This window comes from Paroedura picta, chromosome 12 (genome assembly GCF_049243985.1).
Source record: "Paroedura picta isolate Pp20150507F chromosome 12, Ppicta_v3.0, whole genome shotgun sequence".
Classification (NCBI taxonomy): domain Eukaryota; kingdom Metazoa; phylum Chordata; class Lepidosauria; order Squamata; family Gekkonidae; genus Paroedura; species Paroedura picta.
Genome location: NC_135380.1, coordinates 37,491,850 through 37,514,399, shown reverse-complemented (window position 1 = coordinate 37,514,399; position 22,550 = coordinate 37,491,850). Strand labels below are relative to the sequence as shown.

At 48.6% G+C, this 22,550-nt stretch overlaps 1 protein-coding gene across 7 annotated transcripts in view; it reads left to right on the top strand.

Moving 5' to 3' along the window:
• ASTN2 (astrotactin 2) overlaps positions 1 to 22,550 on the top strand; it is a 754,634-nt gene that overhangs the window by 696,397 nt on the left and 35,687 nt on the right. For all 7 annotated transcript variants that reach the window (XM_077305065.1, XM_077305063.1, XM_077305067.1 and 4 more), the window contains one exon: positions 12,021 to 12,162. In XM_077305065.1, the coding sequence (XP_077161180.1) occupies positions 12,021 to 12,162 (142 nt within the window). The remainder of the gene's footprint in view (positions 1 to 12,020; positions 12,163 to 22,550) is intronic.

Below are 22,550 nucleotides of genomic sequence, written 5' to 3'. Positions count from 1 at the left end.
AGGAAAGGGAAAAAGGAAGATCCGGTTAACTACTGACATGTCAGCTTGACATCTGTAGCTGGAAAATTTTTGGAACAAATCATCAAACAGTTGGTCCTTGAGCAGTTGGAACAGAGAGCTGTGATTTCTAAGACTCAGCAGAAGTTTTGCATGAACAAGTCATGTCAGACCAACCTTATCTCTTTTTTCGAGAAAGTGACTACCTTGCTGGATCAGGAATGCTGTGGACATACTTTGTCTGGATTTCAATAAAGCATTTTATAAGATTCCACATGATATTCTTGTTGACAAGGCTCGAGGACTGAGCTAAACTTAATAAAATGAAATTCAATAGGGACAAATGTTCTGCATTTAGGTAGGAAAAACTATATACACCAATATGGGATGGGGGAGACTTTTCTTGGCAGTGGCATGTACAAAAAGGATCTAGGAGTCTTAGTAGATCATACATTGAGCATGAGTCAGCAGTGTGACTCGGTGGCTTAAAAGTCAAATGGGATTTGGGGCTGTATTGGAAGATCATGTCCAGATCATGGGAGGTGATGGTACTGCTTTATTCTTCTCTGGTTTGGCCTCACTTGGAGTACTGTGTTCAGTTTTGGGCACCACAGTTGAAGAGGATTTAGACAAATTGGAGCGTGTCCAGAGGAGGGCAACAAAGCTGGTGAGGGGTTTGGAGACCATGACGTATGAGGAACGGTTGGGGGAGCTTGGTCTGTTTAGCCTGTAGAGGAGACAACTGAGAGCGGATCTTATAACTATCTTCAAGTATTTAAAAGGCTGCCACATAGAGCAGTGGTCCGCAACCTTTTTCAGGTTGCGGACTGGTGGGGGGAGGGCGATCCGGGTGCTGCACATGTGTGGCAGGCCATGCGCAAATGAGGATGTGTCATGTGCAGCCGCAAACGCGCATGTGTGGCAATTTCACGCATGTGCAGCAATTTCACGCATGCACACATGCACAAAACTGTTGTGCATGTGCGTTTGCTCTCATAGTGGGGTCACAAACATGCATGTGCGGCACTTTCACGCATGTGTGCATGCACAAAACTGCCGTGCATGTGCGTTTGCGGCCACAAAATTGCCACTCATGGTGTGACCTTGGCACAGTCATGGTTCTCTCAGAGCTCTCTCAGCCTCTCCTACCTCACAGGGTGTCTGTTGTGGGGAGAAGAAAAGTAGGTGATTGCACGCTGCTTTGGGACTCTTTCAGGTATTAAAAAGCGAAGGGAAGGGAAGGGAAGGGAAGGGAAGGGAGGGAAGGAAGGAAAGGAAGGAAAGGAAGGAAAGGAAGGAAGGAAGGAAGGAAGGAAGGAAGGAAGGAAGGAAGGAAGGAAGGAAGGAAGGAAGGAAGGAAGGAAGGAAGGAAGGAAGGAAGGAAAGCTCTTCTTGTTTCTCTGCCAAACTGGATTGTTCTCAACTTTCTCTGGCTGACATGGCAATCAAGGCCATAGATGTCTCCTCTCACCCCCTCTGTCAATAGATACACTCAAGGATCCCAAATGCAAGGCTACCAGAACCACCTGCCAAGGGCAATGAGGAGCAGAACACTTCCTTTCATGCAAATGACACTCACCACCTGCCTGCTCAAACAGGCATCTGGATAGAGGGAAGGTTACCTGCACGTTGCACAGGAAGCACTATGGAAAAACAGCCCTGGGAAAAACACTGTGTGTTCTGCTTATTATTACTATTTATTTGATTTATATTTATTTATTTGATTTATATCCCACCACTCCCATACAGTGGCTCATGGCAGATCACAAGGTCCTCATTAAAAATCCCATTACAACCCTCATTAAAAGGACATACTGAAACAATATAAAATACACAGCAACAGGCGATCAATAAAACAAGCCCCACACCCAAGACTGATACCCACTATCGGGGAGGAGAGAGGGACCAGCTGGCAACACCCCGGTGCTAACACCAGCCCTGGGAGGGGAGGGCATGATCTTCCAGTGCTCTGGAACCCCCTGTGTCATTATTTTCTCTTAAGAGAGACAGACTCTAGATATCAGCATGTCACAGAAGTTGGAGAAGTTTTAGTTTCTAATCCTTATAGGCAGAGAGGCTAATCTAGAAAAGTGTGAGCAGCGTGTGGTTCAGAAAGAAAAACAAAGCAAATCCCTAGGAAATGGTTTTGCTTTCAGGCATGTACCTCTTCCCGATCCCTCTCCAGTCCACAGACCTCCCTCTGTTATATATTCCCATCATATTCGTCATTCTCCTCCTCCTGGTTTTCCCAGCTCAAAGCCCCCAACTTAATTAGAACAAGACTTGACAAAGTGAGCTTTGACTCACCAAAACCTCATACCCTAAAAATGGTCTGCAAAATGCCTTGACATATATTTGCCCAGGATAGCCCATCAGGTCTTGGAAGCTATGCAGGATCAGCCCTGGTTTGGAATTAGATGAGAGAAATCCAGCATTGCTATGCAGAGGTAGGCAATGGCAGGCTCTTGTCTTGAAAAGCCTACTGGGTCAATGTCAGTCAGCTGTGACTAAATAGGGTCCTACCGGGCACAAGTTTTGTTCTGCTACGGCATAATAACACAGCTATCCACCTGAAACTGTCTGCATGCAGTGTGCATTCTCTCCTCCAGTCCCTGTGACAGGATAAGAGTTTTTTGCATGCAGTTGAGTTCACAGAGGAAGGTCTAGCTATGTTTTGATACTAGAAACACCCATTTCCCTGAAACAGAGGACTGAAGAGGAGAATTATACAACGCAGTCAGACTGTCACAGCATGTGCAGTACCAGTCCCCCACTCCCTTTACCTCCTTCTAACGAATAAAGCAGTGGTGGGCAATGGGTTGTAATGGCGGGTAAGCAGCACCCATATTTATGATGCAGAGAAAGGCTGGGAAAATACAGGACACCTTTCTTTGTACTGGGGAAGTATGAAACCTGGCCAGCATGACTTCCACCTTTCTGATGCCCTTGAACACTGAACGTTCTGGGCTTATCGGTGGTGTAGGGAAGAGATAGAGGAAAACAAGGTGTGTCCACAAAGACCTGGTGAACAGGAGCAGACTTTGGCCAGCATGCAACAAAGGAAGTATCAACTGGGTCTTTGGCTCCAGGAGATCCCATAATTAGAGTGTGAATGCAAGAAAGGTCCTCTTCTTATTCACCAGCCTCCCAGTTTCCAAGAGATGGTGGGCATGGATCAATCGCAAGACCACCAACACAAATGTAAAAGGATCCGTAGTTCTGCATTTGCTGCAAGGTCCTGATCATGGAGCTCTTGCCCCCCTCCCCCCATGCCTTTTCTAGTATAGAAACAGCTAAGGGAGCTGGCTCTACTTGATTTTTTGTTTATTCATTTGTCAGTGTTTATTCTGCCTTTCAACAAAGGCAGTTTTTTTTTCCTTTCTAAGAACACAGAAGTGAAGGGCCAGCCCAAGTGCATGTAATCCAGAGTTTGTGTGCTACTACCAAGGAGGCCCTGCAAGGCAATGGAACTTGCATTTGTCCTAATAAATTAGATAGACATACATAAAGTTATTAATGTGTCATGGATTTATTTCTCTTATTCTTCTGTCAGGATGTGGAATTTCCCTCTTGCAGATTCCGTTCCTTGGGAAACAATTTGTTCTGTTCATCTGGGAGGACATGGATTCTATTTATTCTTGCTCATCATGACTCCCCTTACCTAGCAGACCTTCAATCTTGGCTGGAGACTCACTTCCCAAAACTTTTGCCTGGTAAATTTCCCTGCTTTAGGCTTTGCCTCAAAAGAATCTGAACAAATCCATCCCTTAACACAGTGGTCCCCAACCCCCGGTCCAGGGACCAGTCCCGGTCCGTAAATCAGTCGGTACCGGGCGGCAGATCCTCCTTGTTCTCCTCCCCGGCTGCTGCCTCGGGGGCTGCCCTGCCACTCTGCCGCCGGCTCACCATTGGTTATCTCCAGCGGCTGTCATGGCTGGGGCTCCCCCTCGGCGTGGCACTGCGCAGCTGCTGCTGGCAGCGCCCCCCCAGCGGGTGGCGGGAAATCAGGGGCGCTGGCAGGAAAGCAAGTGGAGCAGGGGTGGTGATGTCTCTCAGCAAAAGCCTACCCCCCCCCCCCCGGGCCTCAGTAACATTGTCAAGCGTTGACTGGTCCCCGGTAATAAAAAGGTTGGGGACCACTGCCTTAACAGGCCCAGCAACATTGCCCACCCGCACAAGGCTCCCCCCCCCCAGTCTTAACACTTTGAGGTGGGAAAATAGGAGAAGGAAAGGGTGCAGAGGATACACCCAACCTGACACAGTTCTGCAGACCTTTGCGGGCCAGGTGTTTCCTGAACAAAAGACAAAATCATCATACCAGAGAGGAGTGGGATGGAAATGACCTCTGCTGCTTACCCACCTTCCCCCCCCCACCTCCCTCTGTGGACCCCGTTCTGGAGGCTCTCCTCTCGGGGTTGGGGGGGGGGAGCTGCACTGCTGACAGGGCCCCACCTACCCGCTCAGGCTCTGCCCTCTGTGCCCATTTGGGCCTCCGATGATTGGATTCTGTTTTCCTTTCCTTGAAAATGGATAGGGAATTGGGACCCGCTGCGTAGGAATGCGCCTGTTCCCCATTACAGCTCCGTTGGGGCTGAAACACGATCGTGCCTGCGCCAGACCTACCGATATATTTATTTATCCATACAGACATTTTCTCTTTGTTTTCATTATGTTAGGTTGTGTGTGTGTGGGTATGTGTGTGTGTGTGGTGGGGGGGGGGTTTAATCTTTCTTCTGCTCTAAGTTCCAAAATGAATCAAACTTAAATAAAAAGGTTTTTTTTTCTTTTTCGGGAGAAGAGGGGGGGGAATGTAGTTTCTTCTCGTCTCCCCCATCCTCGGCCTCATTTGCGATTCCCAGATTGGGTTGTGATCACAGCAAGAGATGCCCACCACAGCAAATTAAAAACAGGTGGCACGAAAGAGAGAGAGAGGAAGAAGGGGAAATAATAGTCAGACGAAAGTGAGCTGGTCAGCCCAGGGTGACACAGGAGCGGGCATGGTTCTCCATCCGTGTTTTCCTTCTAGGGATCCCCATTGCTTGTCCGCAGTGGTTGTGGGCTGGGCAGGCTTCGCCTCATGCCGCTCTCAAGCCGTTTCCTCCTTCCCACTTACCATGTGGGCTCTGTGCTTGGCAAGTGCTGCGACCCAACCTTACCTTTTTGGACTTTTGAAACTGCCTTGTACCAGCCTCACACACTGTCTCATGGTTCTAGTTGAGTACCATCTAACCTGACCGGCAACGACCCTCCAAGGTCTTTCTCACCACTTGCTAACCAGAGATCCCCTTTTCTAGAAAATGCTACAGATTTTTCTACTGAACCAGCGCAAGTAGGATGTGCTCCTGAGTGACACAATTGTCAGGCTGCAGAAGGGTTGTTCCGGATGCCTGTTATTTTGCAACTAGGGGCAAAGCCCGTTGTATCCAAGAATACAACGGGAGCCAGAGCTTGGCAGTGGGAAGAGAAAGGGGAGGTGTTGTACATTCTGTAAGGCCATGGGGTTGAATGTATGTGTTGTGTGGGAGGTTGTGGTGGCATGGTGGCAAATATGGGCATGGGTGTGGAGATATGGGTGTCAAACACCTGTTTGGAATGTTCATTGAGTGTGGGTGAGGACTGACCTTTGGGAATTGTGGCATAGTGATTACAGATGAGCTTTCCAGAGCTGTGTCCTCAAATATGTGAAAGGAAAATCAGATTGGAGACTCTTCTTAGTGGGAGATTACATGGCAACCAATTCCTCCCAGTTATGCACCATTTCCCTTCTTGTGTGAATTAGGCCACAGACACCAAAATGTCCCCCTGCCCTAATATACGTAAGGTAGTCACAGTATACAGGGGTCCACCCTGTTCCTTCTGTCTTCATTTTTTCACTGTTGACAAAATGTTATGTGCCCACATGCTTCTTTCATGGTTGTTCCTTAGAAGAAGAACTGGATTTTTGTACCCTGTTGTTTACTACCCAAAGGAGTCTCAAAGCAGTTTACAAACACCTTTTCCCTTTGTCTCCCCACAATCTGTGAGAGATGTGGGGCTGTGAGAGGTCCGAGAAAACTGGGAATGAGCCGCAGCAACCCAGCAGGCTACAGGTGTCTCAAAGTATTTTCCAATCATCTTCCCTTCCTCTCCCTGAGTAGCAGACTCCTCATGAGGGAGGTGGGGTAGCCTCACATGGAAGCTGGTAAGAGGAGGTCTCTGTGTGCACAGCAGTCTTGAACTTAATAAGGTTTTTCATACTGTTTTTTTTAATTTTATCTGCCAGGTCAAGGTTGAAAAAGTCACTTCAGTTCCCATGTCTCTTCAGCCATTTATTTGTTCACTATTTACAGTTTCAGGCTGTAAATATTTATTTAGATCTTCCTGTACTTTCCAGACTCACAGGATTGATGATGGTCTGTCTGTCTGCACCCCAGAATACAAACAGTTGCTGGTAAGGGCTGGCCATAGCCCATAGCCCAGGAGGGACACTCCTGCACCGCTCCCTCCCAACTGCAGGCAAAAATGTCTCTTTTGAAGGCTGAAGGCTGGACTCTGAGGCATTGTATGATTTTGAAGTCCCACCTCCAAAACTCTAGGAATATTTCTAACCCAGAGGTGGCCAACCTCAAGGTGGGGCCTGCAGAGCTCCTGGAATTACAGCTCATCTGCATAGTATAAAGATTAGCTCCCCATTCAGAAAGGGCTACTTTGGACAGAGTTGTGGTAGAGAAGAAACATTTAAGGCCTCCCACGCAGGTTGTATTAGAATAGGGGGGTATTTGGGGGGATATTATTCTAGATACATGGTGATTAGGATTGTAAGCAATGTTTTACTGGTTTCTTTGGCTAGCTGAGGATTGGCGGTAAATAAATTAAATTAATAAATAAAGGGGATTGCTTAAGGAAAAATAATTTATCTGTTTCCTTTTCAGTCATTGGCAATTAAAAAAAACACATTCCTTGTTTGTACATTTGCAAGAAACTAAAATTTGCATTTGTGCCCTTGCGTGCGTGTGGTGCTCTGGCCACTGCCTCCCAGATAATCAGTTCATGGACTTTTAGACTGCTGGTTTATCACACCAGGGGTTTAGTGCTTTCTCACAATTTATGGCCACTCCATATGATCCGCTTCTCACGGCAGCCACACAGACTTGCGATCAGATGCATGGTGGGAGACGTGTGCTTCTCAGGCATCCAGAGGCCGGGTCCTGAAGGCAACTGTAGTCCCTGGGGAGAAGCAGCTCCCCCTTCCTGCCCCCCCTTCATGCCATTATCTCAGGTTTAAATGGCCCCAGGGAGTTATCACTTGCTCTAGTAGGGAAACTTAATGGATAGCCATTGGAGGAAATTGCAGTTTCCCATTGGAGGAAACAGCAACTCCCAAAGCCATTGCAGGATGCATAACTGCACTGGAGGGTTGAGTCCTGGCCTATTCTGCACACATTGGATAATGCACTTTCAAAGTGCTTTTGCAGCTAGATTTTCCTGTGCAGAACAGGATAATCTACTTTGAAAGTGCATTGAAAGTGCATTATCTGATGTGTGCAGAATGGGCCCAGTGGCACTTTTTAAAACCAACAAAGATTTAATCAAGGCATGAGCTTGATTAAATGCTTGATTAAATAAAAGTGCAAGCACCCTTCCTCAAACCTTTGTTGGTCTTAAAAGGTGCTACTGGACTCTGATTTTACTGTGCTACTTCAGACCAACACAGCTACCCATTTGAATCTGCCCTGGGTTGGGACATTCCTGGTGATCAGGGGATGAAGCCTGGGATTGGAGGTAGAGAAGGGAGCTCAGTGGGTTAGAATGACATAAAACCCACCCTCCACAGCAGCAGGGAAATTGATCTCTGCCATCTGGAGATAAAAGTCTCCCATCTCAATACTAATCAAGGCAGACCCTGCTTCACTTTTGAGGTCTGACTCCCTGGTTAGTATTTGGTTGAGAAACCTCCAAGGAAAGGGAGGGTCATGACATGGAGGCAGGCAATGGCAAACCACCTCTGAACCTCTCTTGCCTGGCTGCCAGACAAAATCCTGCAATAGTAGGGTTACCTGGCTGTACTATATATAGACCAGGGGTAGTCAAACTGCAGCCCTCCAGATGTCCATGGACTACAAATCCCATGAACCCCTGCCAGAATTTGCTGGCAGGGGTCCTTGGGAATTGTAGTCCATGGACATCTGGAGGGCCGCAGTTTGACTATCCCTGATATAGACCATACGATAAATAGTTGTAGTTCCAAGACATCTCCAGATCCCACCTGGAGACTAGCAACCCAACACTGGGACAAAGAAGAAGAGCTGTTCTGTTGTTGTCGTCCCCCTCTTTTTACTACTTGAAGGAGTCACAAAGCGACTTGCAATCACCTTCCCTTTCTCTCCCCCAACAGACGCCCTGTGGGGCTGAGCGAGCTCTGAGAGAAATTGCTCTGTGAGCAGCACTCTAACAGGACTGTGACTGGCCCAAGGTCACCCAGCTGGCTGCATGTGGAAAAGTGGGGGAATTAAACCCAGCTCTCTGGATTCCAGGCCACCGCTCTTAACTAAAACTGAAGTCACATCTCCCTGTGTGTCGTGGTCTCAATCAGAATCAGGCCTATACGTATCTTGGGGGCATCAAACAAGACTTTGTATAGTGGGGACTGGTCATTCTGCTGATATGCCTTTGATGGGGCTGAAAGGGAAACAAGAAAACACAATGGATGGGGGGGGGACAGGGTGGTGTCCACTGTTCTGTCTAAGAAGCCTGCCCAAAGTGACTGCAAAAGTTCAGCACTGGAGGATTTGGGGCTCCTTTTCTTTCTTTTTTTTAAACTTCCACATTCCTGGAAGTTCTCTCAGCCAGTGTGTGCGTGTGTGTGCGTGCGCGTGCCAGTGTGTGCATGTACATGTGTGTGTGTGTGTGCACATGCACACCCCTAACCTGTCCAGCTCTGGAAACTGCCAACTTTTATATAAAGCCCAAAGGCTGTAATCCAGATGTCTGCTTGTTTGCATCCAGTGGATCTATTTTTGAAAGTTTACAAAGCAAGTTTGTAGGGGGGCAGGGGGCAGGGGGAGAGCTGCCACCTCACGTCTACTTCCAGCAGTCCTTATACAAACATCCCCCCCCCCCCCAGCTGCTTTTCCACTGTTGGGAAGTTGAAAGAGCAACGTGCAGGGGAGGAGGGCGGGTGCTGAAGGGTCTGGCTTCCAAGGGCCCTCCGAAAGGGAGCCAGAGGCAGCCAGGCGGGCATCATTGGGCCTCACCGAGTTCCTCACTTCCTGTTGCTTCCAGCTGTCCCTGATGGAGCCATCGCAGGAGGGAAGGGCTCGGCCTGGCTCCTTCCATCCCGCCTGGGTCCAGGGCCAGCTCCCGCACTTCTTTCCAGCATGCGAAGCTGTGAGAGGGGAGGCAGGAGGCCGCTGGGCCTCTCCCCACCACCCTCGACTCCCGCTCAGTTCAGAGTTCTCTTCCAAGGGGACGTCCCGTCGTGAACTTTGCTCGTCGTTCGTATTTGATTAGTAAATCAATCCTTGGCTGAAAAGCAAGCTAAAAATACAGTAATTAGATTGAAACAAGTTGTGTCCTCTCTTGCTAAATCACTCCCTTTCCCTTGTACCAGTTTTGTTGTTCGTACAAAAGAGCCCAGAAATAATTTCATGTCTAAAGCAAATGCCAGGTGCTACGAGCGGAGTATTGGTGCGGTATAGTGGAACACCCCCCCCCTCTCACTAAGCCCTGCATGACCACAGGCTGGTCACCAAGCTGGTCACCAAGCACACCTAGCTGGCCCTAGGGGGGAACAATTTCATTTTCTTTGCATGCCACCCACGGAGACTAATTTGGTGACGGGACTCAGATTAGTCTCCGTGGGCGGCATGCAAATAAAATGGAATTGTTCCCCCCTAGGGCCAGCTTGGTGTCATGGTTAAGAGATGTAGCCTCTAAGCTGCAAAACTGGGGGCCATTCCGCACTCGTTCAAAATAGCACAATGGTTACAAATTGAAATCGCTACTGTTTTGCTGTTATGCACAACGTCGTTGACAATCTGCAACACTCCTGAAACCGATCCACAAAAAGCGCTTCGTTGTAGCACTTTCAGGGAAATCCCCAAAAGTGGATTCACCCTCCGGAAAGCACGACACTCTTGCAACCAATCTGCAACACTAGCAGGAAAGTTCTGTGCGTTACCATTGTTGCGGTTTCTGCAAAGTCCCTCCCCCTAGCTCTCTCCTCTGATCTTCCGGCGAAGCGATCGCCATTTTTTTTTCTTGAAGTGAGCAGAGAACAACGCACCAGCGAGCCTTCATTTACCCAGCGAGGCTTCCCTGGCTGCAGTCCCTCCCCAGAGCTGTTTTAAGTCACCAAGCACGAAGCAACACACAGCCCCGTTTGCTGGTTTATTTTCCCTTTATTTTTCACTGTATTTTCGGCCTAAAATCACGCCCGTACAGCGAGGGGGGGGGGTTCACTCGGGGGAGCGTGGCAACGATGAAACAGCACCTCAAACACCACCTGCTAGCTAGATGGGTCTCTCCGTTGCAACGAATCAACACAGATTCGTTGCAACGTGTTTTTTTTTTAAACCTTCCTTAAAGGGAAAGGAAGAGCCTCTTGTGGCGCAGAGTGGTAAGGCAGCCGTCTGAAAGCTTTGCCCATGAGGCTGGGAGTTCGATCCCAGCAGCCAGCTCAAGGTTGACTCAGCCTTCCATCCTTCCGAGGTCGGTAAAATGAGTACCCAGCTTGCTGGGGGGTAAACGGTCATGACTGGGGAAGGCACTGGCAAACCACCCCGTATTGAGTCTGCCATGAAAACGCTGGAGGGCGTCACCCCAAGGGTCAGACATGACTCGGTGCTTGCACAGGGGATACCTTTACCTTTTACCTAAAGGGAAAGGGGCTTTTTGGAAGCATGATAACGGCCACACATTGGCTGCTTGACGGCCAGGGGTGGGACAAAGCTTGGCAATATCGCTTCCTGGCTAGCGATTTTTGCCAAGACCAGAAACCTGTGGGAAACTATAGAAACGCAACTGGATTCCACTACAAAGCCAGGTATGCATAACGACGAATTCCACTATTTAAAATGGCATTTTTCATTCCGCAACCAATTTGCTACATAGATCCTGGTGCAGAATGGCCCTGGGTTTGATTCCTCCGGTTTCCTACTTCCCATGCAGCCAGCTGGGTGACTTTGGGCCGGTCAAGGGTTTCTCAGAGCTCTCTTAGCCTCAGCTCGCTTGCAAGGTTTCAGTTGTAGGGGGAGGAAGGGAATGTGATTGTAAGCCACCTTAAGACTCCGTAAAGATAAAGGTAAAGGTAAAGGTATCCCCTGTGCAAGCACTAAGTCATGTCTGACCCTTGGGGTGACGCCCTCTAGCGTTTTCATGGCAGACTCAATGCGGGGTGGTTTGCCAGTGCCTTCCCCAGTCATTACCGTTTACCCCCCAGCAAGCTGGGTACTCATTTTACTGACCTCGGAAGGATGGAAGGCTGAGTCAACCTTGAGCCGGCTGCTGGAATCGAACTCCCAACCTCATGGGCAGACAGCTTCAGACAGCATTTCTGCTGCTTACCACTCTGCACCACAAGAGGATCTTTAAGACTCCTTAGAGTAGTAAAATGTGTGGTACAGAAAAGCAGCTCTTCTCTCTCTATACTTGCCATTTGTCCACTCTCAGCCCCAAACAGCATACATAGCAATGTTCTAGAAATGTCCCCATGTCTCTATGTTCCTTGCAAACGTCTAGAACAGGGGTGGGCAAACTGCGGCCCTTCAGATGTCTATGGACTACAATTCCCTTGGGCCCCTGACAGTTCATGGGAATTGTAGTCCATGGACATCTGGAGGGCCGCAGTTTGCCCACCCCTGTCCTAGAACATCACCCAGAAATGGAGACACCTCCTCTCCAAACTCCACCCTGTCCTAAAACCTCCGCCCATTTGATTCCAGTGCCAGCAACCACGAGCTTTGGATGGGAGGGAAGGAGGGTGGACACACATGCAAAGAGGAAAAGAAAGGCGGCCAGCTCACCTTTGCTTCTGTTCTCTGCAGGAGAGTCCTTGAGCTTCGCTGATGATTTGTTGTCTGGCCTTGGAACCACCTGCGTGGCTGCTGGCAGAAGCCACGGGGATGCCCCGGACACCAGCCTCTACTCCGTCATTTTCAAGTGCCTGGAGCCAGATGGACTCTACAAGTAAGGAAGGAAGTGGGAATGGGGGGATTAGGAAATGGGAAAGAGCAAAAGGAAGTATGGGGAAACAAAGCTTTTTGGTGCCATAGGCCAATCGGTGGAAGGCCATGATTGCTTTGCATGCATGAGGTTCTCTTTTGGCGTGGACAGTACTGAGCTAGATGGGCCAGTGGTCTGATGTGGTATAAGGCAACTTCATGCATCAACAATGTTAGGCCCTATTTTAGGGTGGGAGTGTGACTCATTAGCAGAGCATGTGCTTTCAGGACAGAGTGTTTCCGCTTCAGTCCTTGGCATCCTTGGTTAATTAACTTCAGGTATCATTATTATTTATTTATTACATTTATACCCTGCTTTCCCCAGTGGCTCAGTGGATAGAGTAGATGCTGGAGCAGACCATTCTCTGCCCGAGCATTTAGAGAGCCTCGGCCACTTAGAATGGACCGCATGGTGCCAGGATTGCTGGTGGTTCGACTTGGCACATTTTAAGTATGGATTAGGTGTGCTGTCCGACTTGACAAAACGGTTTTGTGATTGGTGGGCAAACCAGAATTTGAAACTGCATTAGATGTGGGTTTGCAAGCCGTGGTTAAAGATGCGTTGCCATGGTTTAGCACAGTGGTTCTCAACCTGGGGGTCAGGACCCCTTTGGGGGTCGAATGACCCTTTCACAGGGGTCGTGGCAGGGCAAGCAGCTTGGCTTGGGGAGGCTTGTGCCACCCACACAACAGCCTTGCGGGGTAGATCGAGATAGAGTGTCTGTCTGGAGCAGCGGAAAAGAGCGAGATCGGCATGGTGGGACAAGAGGCAGAACTGAACTGAGAAATCCTGGGGGGGAAACTATTTATATACAATCATGAGCAATGGATCTCCAGGCCATTGGTCAGTTTTGGTTTAATTTCTGTGAAAGAACACATGCATAATGTTATGGTTGGGGGTCTCCACAACATGAGGAACTGTATTAAAGGGTCGCAGCATTAGGAAGGTTGAGAACCACTGATTTAGCGGGATGTCTGCATTGAGACACTAGAACTAGCAGCCGACTGGCACATTTGAATCGGAAACGGGAGCCTGAAGCGCACTTGAAAACAATAGTCGCTGCTAATTGTCACTTGGCTTGGTGTCAGACTAAGTAACCCAGAGACGTAACTGTGGAGGCTACAGCACCATGGAAACCGGAAACTGGGTACCACGAGGAGGGAAAAGGAAAGCAGACATATAACTCTAAACCTGGGTTTGTCAGCTGATGCTTGGAAACCCAAACCATGGATTGAGTTCAGCCAGCTTGAGTTCAGAACTGTAGGCAGCGCAAGTCACAACTTAGCAAGCTGTCAGTGCGGAACCAATGGTCAGAACAGAATGACGTTTGAGAAGCAGAAGACGAGAAACCCTGCGAGATGAAGGACCCAGCAGCTGTGATAATAAAAACCTATTTGGTAGTGAGTAATGATTTTTTTTTCCTTCTGGAACCACAAAGACCATTAAACCTGTAAACTGGCAACTCTGTTGTCAATGAGCACTTTGCAGACTTGATTAATACTTTCCTTTTGCCTCTCCAGTTTGTGGCACTCCCCTCATACCACCCACCCCCAGTCACCACCCTAACTCTCCCTTCCCCATTATGTGTGTTGACAGGATGGGGGGGGGATAAGGAAGTAGCTTTATTGCACCGCGTTTTATGAGGCACACAGGGTCTGAAGCGTGCTTGCCATTTAATAATTTTCAATGTTTCCTCTTTGGGGAGGGGGACATTATAGATATTAATATCTCTGGGAATCAGGCTGTTCTGAAAAAGTGCCCAGTGCAAATGTGGGAAAGGCTGCCAGGCTACTAGTCATTTGCTTCTAATAAATTGCTTGGGTGCTTTCCGTCACTGGCTCGCTGGTTGCCAACCGAGCCAGAGAAAAAGGGATTGTTTCCATTCTCCTACCAAGGGTCCTGCAAAGAAGTAGCCGGATTTAGGGTTGACCTTTCAGATGCATGGGGTCTGAGACGTTTCCAGCTCTTTCCCTCCACTCCCTAGGAGACCCATCGAGTGACTAACCCTTCTTGCCTTCCCCGCCTGTGAAACAGACAAAGAGTCTGTACGCCTTCTTTTTTTCACTCCCAGAGTTACTGTTCATCATTAGCAATGGGCAAAAGTTGCTGTTTTATTTCCATGGAAGTATTCTCTCCATGTTCGCGGATGCTCATGGAAAGTCCATAATGGGTCTCAGAGATCTGCTTCTGAACCATGTCTGCTCATGTGACGTGCCTCCTCTACCCACCATGGGGGGGAGAAACAAATGTTGCTCATCCAGAATGTAGGTTACAGTTGGAAGCCGGCACATGCTCATAGCCATTATGGAAACTTGGTTGCCAGCTCCAGATTATTGTTCTGCCTTGCTTAGATATGACAGAAGGTGTGCATTTGAGTCATTGGATCTGCGAGTGCACAGGCAACCAGGAAAATGGGTCCTGACCTCAGAGATCAGTTCCTGATAGAATGTCTCTCTGTAAAGGTAAAGGTATCCCCTGTGCAAGCACCGGGTCATGTCTGACCCTCAGGGTGACGCCCTCTAGCGTGTTCTTGGCAGACTCAATACGGGGTGGTTTGCCAGTGCCTTCTGCAGTCATTACCGTTCACCCCCCAGCAAGCTGGGTACTCATTTTACCGACCTCGGAAGGAGGGAAGGCTGAGTCAACCTTGAGCCGGCTGCTGGGATCGAACTCCCAGCCTCGTGGGCAGAGCTTCAGATGGCATGCCTGCTGCTTTACCACTCTGCACCACAAGAGGCTGTTGCGAGTATGTCCATTCTCTGCATCTTTGTAGAGTCATATGTCCATGTTGTTTAACTTTTTTATACTTGGAGATGAGTGCATGGCCATCAGATGCCCCCGTTCAAATGGGCATTTAACCATTGCTCTTCCCCTGGTATTGGGGCAGAGTTCGTCTATCCTGCTCTCAATGATTCCTACCTCCCCCTGGAAAATAAATTGGATGCAGTCAGTTGCAAAGAACTTTGGGTAACTGTCTTGCATGAGCGGAATCAGTGGTTCCAAATTGAGCCTGGCAAATGATTGTGAACCTCCTCCGTTACTGTTGGACACTATGCAATATGTGGTTGTCATGATTCGTTTCTGGGAGGCTTCTGACAATACACCCTCACTGGGATTTTACAGCTTGTCTCTGACACCGAGCCAAGCGACAAACGTGGAAGCTAAGCAGGGTCGACTTTTGTTCATTCTTACATGGGAGACCACCAAGGAAGTCCAGGATTGCTATGCAGATACAGGCAATGGCAAACCACTGCTGAACGTCTCTTGTCTTGGCAACCCCAAAGAGTCGCCATACATCATCTGCAGCTTGACAGAGCATCCCACCACCACTGATAATGCAACAATGGGAGAAGAGAATGGATTGACAAAATACAGTTGAGTAGAATACAGCCGGATCATGTCAGAAGAACAAGTAGGATAAGGCTAGAGTGATTCTGGCAATATTTACCAAAAATAGTGACTTGAGGATAGCCTCAGAGGAAGAGAACATGTCCCGTTGAATGTGAAAGCCATAGGCTTTGATATCCGCCAATCTCTACTCCTGTTCCCATCGCCCCAGTTCTGGAGGTAAGCCATCCAGTGCTTCCAAAATATGTAAACACGTTATGAGATTATTCTGGTGGCTTCTGGCTCAGGCACATTCTTCTTATATATCCAGGTGATAAATTTAGTATTTATTTTTGTACGGAATGTTTAGTGCAATCAGGAGATCTGAGGATTGTCATGCAACCAAGCAAGGGATGTTCGGAGCTCCATTGGCTGCCTCCATGTCATGACCTTGGAGGTGTTCCTTGGAGGAACTACCACCCAAATCTTTGGAGGTCTCCCATGCAAATAGTAGCCAGAGAATTAGCGAGGTAAGTTGTTGGAAAGCAGGCTGGAGAAGTGTGAAGGGAGTATATTGCAGTCATATCTGTGGACTTTCAACATGCCTGAGGAGGTTACGCTGTGAATATTTAATAACTCAATCTGTTTACAAGAAATTCCACTAAGGAGGACACCAAGAGACCAAATGTCGCTGAAACCAAGTTGTTGAATTGAATACTTTGTTATCATTGGCAGTTCCATAAGCATACGATGGCAGGAGAATAATATTTATTTGGACAAAATGTTGACAACATGGGAAAATTTGGATCTGCAGCAGAAGCAGCGGAAAGGGAACACTGCTGCCCTCTCAGGAACAGTCTGTGATGTGATATTTCAATGTGCACATCATTGTGTCACCTGAAGTTGTGCACAGTCCATCCAGATGTAAACACCAATGGACTAGAAGTGACGCATCACCCGTTGTATCAGTGTGACATCTACTTGAAAGCCCAACAATTAAGAGAGGAGGAAAGAAGCTGAATGAGGCAACCAAGGAATGCAGAGATCCAAAGGAACCAGGCAGAATTCTGAAATGTGTCCAAGTGGATACAGCTATGGAAACAAAATGCAGACCCAGTAACAGGAAATTGAACTGGTCTATGCCAGTGGACAGCAGCAGCAGAACAAATGTGTATGAACAAACTGAACAGCATTTTTCCACATGTATGTTCATCAGTTCAGTGGGCCTGTCACCATAATACAAGATTGATTGATTGATTGATTGATTGATTGATTGATTGATGGATGGATGGATGGATGGATCAGTCATCCAACAGATTTATAATAGTTATGGAGGTGTCACACTCAGAAAGTACAATCTGTTACTTTCCTGTTGACCATAGAGTCCGCCTCTCTTGGTTTCTTGTAGACTACACAACTCAGCTAGAGAAATGATACTAGTTCTAGATGGAGGGCAGTTTTGGGCACCCATATAGAAAAGGTTTCTACGTGAGTCTCATAAAGGCAGTAGTAACATTTGCAGAGGTGGTAACTAATCTTCAGGAAAACTTTATTTTCGAACGAAAAAAAACAAACGATACAGCCTGCTGTGCAAACACAGTATTGTAGAACAATGCCACAAAACATACGTGATAATGCAGACTCTTGAGATTTCCCTGTTGGATAGTTTTCTTCTGTGCTGTTTTACTTAGAGTTGCCAAGTACGGGTTGAGAAATTCCTGGAGAAGTTAAGGCCCTGTCAAGGGAGGGTAGAGTTTTGGTGGGGAGGGGCTACAGTAAGCTTATAATGTGACAGAATCTAAGTAAATTAAATCCAACAAGCCTGTGCCAGTGGCATATATACAAAGTGGAATAACAAGATTGGTTGTCTTTATTCTTTGACTCAGGAACGCAGTCAGCATGGAACTTAATAAGGCTGTTGTTTTCTCTTCAAGAAAGACTGGACACTTCGCGGTGATATACAGAATTAGTTGAACACAGGCTTTCAACTAATTTCCAGTCCTTAAAGCTTAACAAAGATCTTCTTCAAACTATTTCTACGGCTCGCATAATGAGTTTCTACCAATGCCAAAATAAGGGCTTAATACTGCCCTGCACAACTCTATAGATCTCTTTGGTACAGGATTGTTTGATTTAATTTGTATTGTAGTGTACCTTCCTATCCTCTTTTGTTGTTGTTGTTATGTGCGAAGTCGTGTCCGACCCATCGCGACCCCATGGACAATGATCCTCCAGGCCTTCCTGTCCTCTACCATTCCCCAGAGTTCATTTAGGTTTGCACCGACTGCTTCAGTGACTCCATCCAGCCACCTCATTCTCTGTCATCCCCTTCTTCTTTTGCCCTCGATCACTCCCAGCATTAGGCTCTTCTCCAGGGAGTCCTTCCTTCTCATGAGGTGGCCAAAGTATTTGAGTTTATCCTCTTTAGTTGTACAGAATCAAAGCTGCCATTTCCTCCAAGGAAACTGATCTCTGCAATCTGGAAATCACCTGTAATTAGTTCACCTGGAGAAAATGGCATTGTACCTAGGGATGCCTCCAGGTGAGACGTGGGGATCCTCCAGAATTACAGTTTGTCTTCAGACTACGGAGGTTAGTTTCCCTTCTTCACCTCCCTCACAGGGTGTCTGTTGTGGGGAGAGGAAAGGGAAGGCGAACGTAAGCTGCTTTGAGGCTCCTTTGGGTAGAGAAAAGCGGCATATAAGAACCAACTCTTCTTCTTCTTCTTCTTCTTCTTCTTCTTCTTCTTCTTCTTCTTCTTCTTCTTCTTCTTCTTCTTCTTCTTCTTCTTCTTCTTCTTGTGTTTAGAGTCATGCCACAACACCCATGAAAAGAGAGAGAGTGGGGGAGGTGTCTTTGCCACTGGCCCACCCCCAGGTAATTATAATGGGAGAGAAGATGATGCAGGGGAAGGCTGAGGGGATTGTAGGGGAGGGGATTGTAGGGGAGAGTACATTAATGTGGGTTCCTTCTGCATGAGCATTTCCAAAACCACGCTTCTTGGGAAGGGGGCAGTGAGTTGAAGGCTCGTGAGGGATGTTTGCATAGACTGTGCAGAAGTCTCGGAGATAAGTGGGGATTAATCCACTGTCAGTTCTACGTGCAAAACGGCAATGCCGGAATAGCAAAACACGAGCTATTGGCAGGTAGTGGTAAGTGGCAAGAAGGAAGGAGTGATTAGGGCCAATTAGGGATGCCAGCCTCCAGGCAGAAACGGGGAGGGGGGTCTGGAATTACAGCTCAGCTGCAAGCTGCAGAGATCAGTTTCCCTGGAGAAAACAGATACTTTGAAGGGTGGATTCTGAGACACTGAAGTCCCTGTCCTCCCCAGGGACTCTAGGACAGGGGTAGTCAAACTGCGGCCCTCCAGATGTCCATGGACTACAATTCCCAGGAGCCCTTGCCAGCATTTGCTGGTCCATGGACATCTGGAGGGCCGCAGTTTGACTACCCCTGCTCTAGGAGTTTCCCAGCCTGGATCCGGCCACCCTACCCCCATCTCTTGCTGGCAGCTGTGGGGATCTGGCCACCCTAGAGCCTGTGAAGATGGCCGAAAGGCCACACAGCTTCCAAAGCCCTCCTGACAATAAGAGGCCTTCCCGAAGACTCACGGCCTTTAGCAGACGCTGTCGCTGTCCTCTAAAAACACTTTTGCCCTTCTCCAGAGGCTGGCAGGCCTCCTTGATCTTGCAACAGATGCCGATTCCAGTGGTTGCACAGCCAGCTGGTCTTCCTTCCTGCCCAGAACTTGGGTTGTAGAAACATTTGCGCACGCACACGCACACACGCACACATATGCCTCGTGCCAGACACGCTTAAAAACAAGGCAGAAGAAAAGCCCAGAGCTCCCCAGCGCCTTGCTTGTTTTCCCCAGCAACGACAGCCAGGCAGAGAAACGGGAGGCCCAGCACCGCCTCCCAAAGTGATGCAGACATCAGGAAAACAGGCTCGGGAGCTTTGTGTTGTGCTGTCGGCCTTGCGTTCCCGCCCTCTTCCAGTGACTCTCCCCATGGCTTGCTTGCTTTGTTTGTTTGTTTTGGTTGTTTTCTTTCTTTCTTTCTTTCTTTTTTTAAGGGGAAATTTACCTTTCTGGGAGCAAACCTAAGCCGCCTTAAGCCCCTGAGGGCAGTGGAGCGATGCAGCAGTCGCCTGTCAGGCAGAGATGTGCTCGCTGGCTTGGTGCGCTTCAGTGCCCTCTGCCCCCACCTTGGACTTTGGGGGATATGATCTAAAGGTGGGGAGGGGGGGGAGGCTTGGAAGCTTCCCCTCTCTGTCCATCGATTCCATGAAGATGATCTAAGGCCGTCTCTGTTTGCGCCGTCCCCACTTTTCTGACTTCAAGCAATTAGCCTGCACTATTGAACGGCTCCCGTCCCCAACGCCCCCAGCACATTTCCTTCCTCGGATCAAAGCCGGGCTTGAGGTTTCTGAAAACAAACAGAGTCCGATTGATTTCTCGGCTTTCGAGAGGTCTGAAATTTATTTTTTAAGAAATAAACAGAAACAGCCCTCCCTCTCTTACGTGCACGCACCAGTCCTCTCTCTTGACTTTCAGCTTGGCCAAAATAAGTTCTCTTTCATGGCACGGATCGTGTTTGAGTGCTCATGAGGATTTAGTTGAACTTTGAGTGTCACACAACTAAGGAGTGTGTGTGTCTTTCTTTGTGTGCGCACACATTCATGCATGCCAGCGCACTCCAATGCAGAGCTGCAGATGGGTGCCTATGGTCCGAGATTCAGCTGCTTTTCGCCAGGCCAGACAAGATGCAGGGATAGATATTAGGCTTGCCAACCTCCAGGGGACACCTGTAAACCTCTGCTACTACAGTCGATCTCCTCATGATCAAGATCAGTTCCCCTGGAGAAAAGGGTTGCTTTGGAAAGTGGCATTATCCCCAGATTGAGGTTCTTCCCGGCCCCAATCCCTGCCCTCTCCAGCCCTGCCCCCCAAAAATATCCAGGTATTTCTCAACCCAGAGCTAGTAACCCTATTAGATAGCTCAGTGATGTGACTTGGAATAAGACTAGAGTGCTCCTCTAACTGTTCTGCACATCAGACACTGCCTGAGGACCATGATGTTTTGCCCACCTTAGACTAGTTTACTCCTTCTGGTACTTTGTCTCATGCAGAGGTGGCCAGACTGTGGCTCTCCAGATTTCCATGGACTACAAATCCCATGAGCCCTTACCAGCCCCATGGACATAGAATCATAGAATCATAGAGTTGGAAGGGCCATAAAGGTCATCTAGTCCAACCCCCTGCTCAATGCAGGATCAGCCCAAAGCTTCCTAAAGCATCCAAGAAAAGTGTGTATCCAACCTTTGCTTGAAGACTGCCAGTGAGGGGGAGCTCACCACCTCCTTAGGCAGCCTATTCCACTGCTGAACTACTCTAACTGTGAAATATTTTTTTCCTGATATCTAGCCTATCTGGAGAGCCACAGTCCGGCCACCCCTGTGTAGGTAATCAGGACTCCTTGGGACCATGCTTCCCATCTCTATCTCCCCAGTGAGAGAAACCCTGATTCCTGTTAGACCCTGACTGTTTGTTGGCTTGCAGTCAAATGCCTGTTGCTCACAGAGCAGGCGCTCTTGCTGCTCACATCTTCTGCGTCTGCCATGGGAAACACCAGTGTGCCTACTGTGAAAACAATTGCCTTGCCATAGGTGAACTCGTTCTGGCAAGCCGTCTCTTCTGCTACCTTGCTGCCATGCCAGAGAAACGTGGAGGATGAATGAGCCGCTCTGAACGCAAAGCTTGATTTCCACCCCAGGATCTGTGAATCTTCCACTGTTTTTATTGCTAGGCCTCAAACCGTGAAGCAACAAGGAAGAGCCTAGCTCTGGAGAAGTCTGGAGTGCCTTCTGTCGTCTTGGCCTTAACAGCAGGCAGTCCCACTGAATTGGATGAATGGAAGGGAATGCTTTCTAGGCATCCGGAGCCAGCACCTCTCATGGCAATCTAGCTTTTCAGCAACATGTAAGCACTAGATGAGATGCAGTCACTTGATTAGCAGTAGGTGCTCTTCTTCTGGAGCATGGGAGAGGCGGTTTTGTGAATCGCAAATGTGCACTGTGCTTCTCCTAGCCAGAAAGCAGTGGCGTGGTTTCCATAAGCTGGTGAATAATAGGAAACAAACAGTTGCATACAACTTTGCATGCACCTCAGAGGTAGGCAGCCCCTCTGGGATGTGTGGCTAGCAGACCACTGTGGTCAGTGCTCAGGGCCAGTCTGTTGTCCAGGCTTCTGAGGTGCAACCCAGAAGCACCTTCTATGCCACCGGGGCCATCAGTATGGGAGAATGTGATGCATGTGGTTTAGGCCCAGTAACATCTCCCTTGTCCATTCAGCTACCTGGCCAGGTCTAAAGCAAGTCTAGGGCTTTCTCCTAGTGCATCTGGCTAAATGCAGCCCAATTCCCCCTCCCTCCTCCTTTTGCATGGCAGCACACCAGCCTCTCAGGCCCAATAGGCTGGTTATTCCTGGAGCACAGGGACAAGTGCCCGTCGATTTTTACTGACGTATGTACAGATTTGCATGTGGTATCTTCAGCCTAGGGGATGCATGGAAGCACCTTGTCCTGGTTCCCTGTCCCCAAGGTTTCAGAGGCTCCAAAGAGCTCAGGCTTCTGCCTTTTGGGGCTTTGTCTCTTACAAAGGTGCAAGATACACTGAGTCCATCCAGCTGATTCTGTCATCCGGCTGGCAGGTGCTTCCTGGCCCGGGAAAGGTCTTTTTGACCGCCTGTTCCCTGAGAACAGCCGGAGATGCCAGCGGCCGGGGCCTTCTGCATGTGCTCTGCTGCTGGGCCACGACCCTCACCCAGGCACGTGCGTCTCGCTCCATTCTGTCTCCTTCCCTAACTCCTTCTCGAAACCGTCCACAATCGAGCATTGTGCTGTCCTGGATCGCCAGCCCAGGGAGTTTGTTTCACGGCGCTTGGGGGAGTGGAGTCATCAATTGGATTCCTCAGGCCAGAATTAAGAAAAGCTGCACTCCCGCCAGCCGTCCACTTCTCTCTCGCC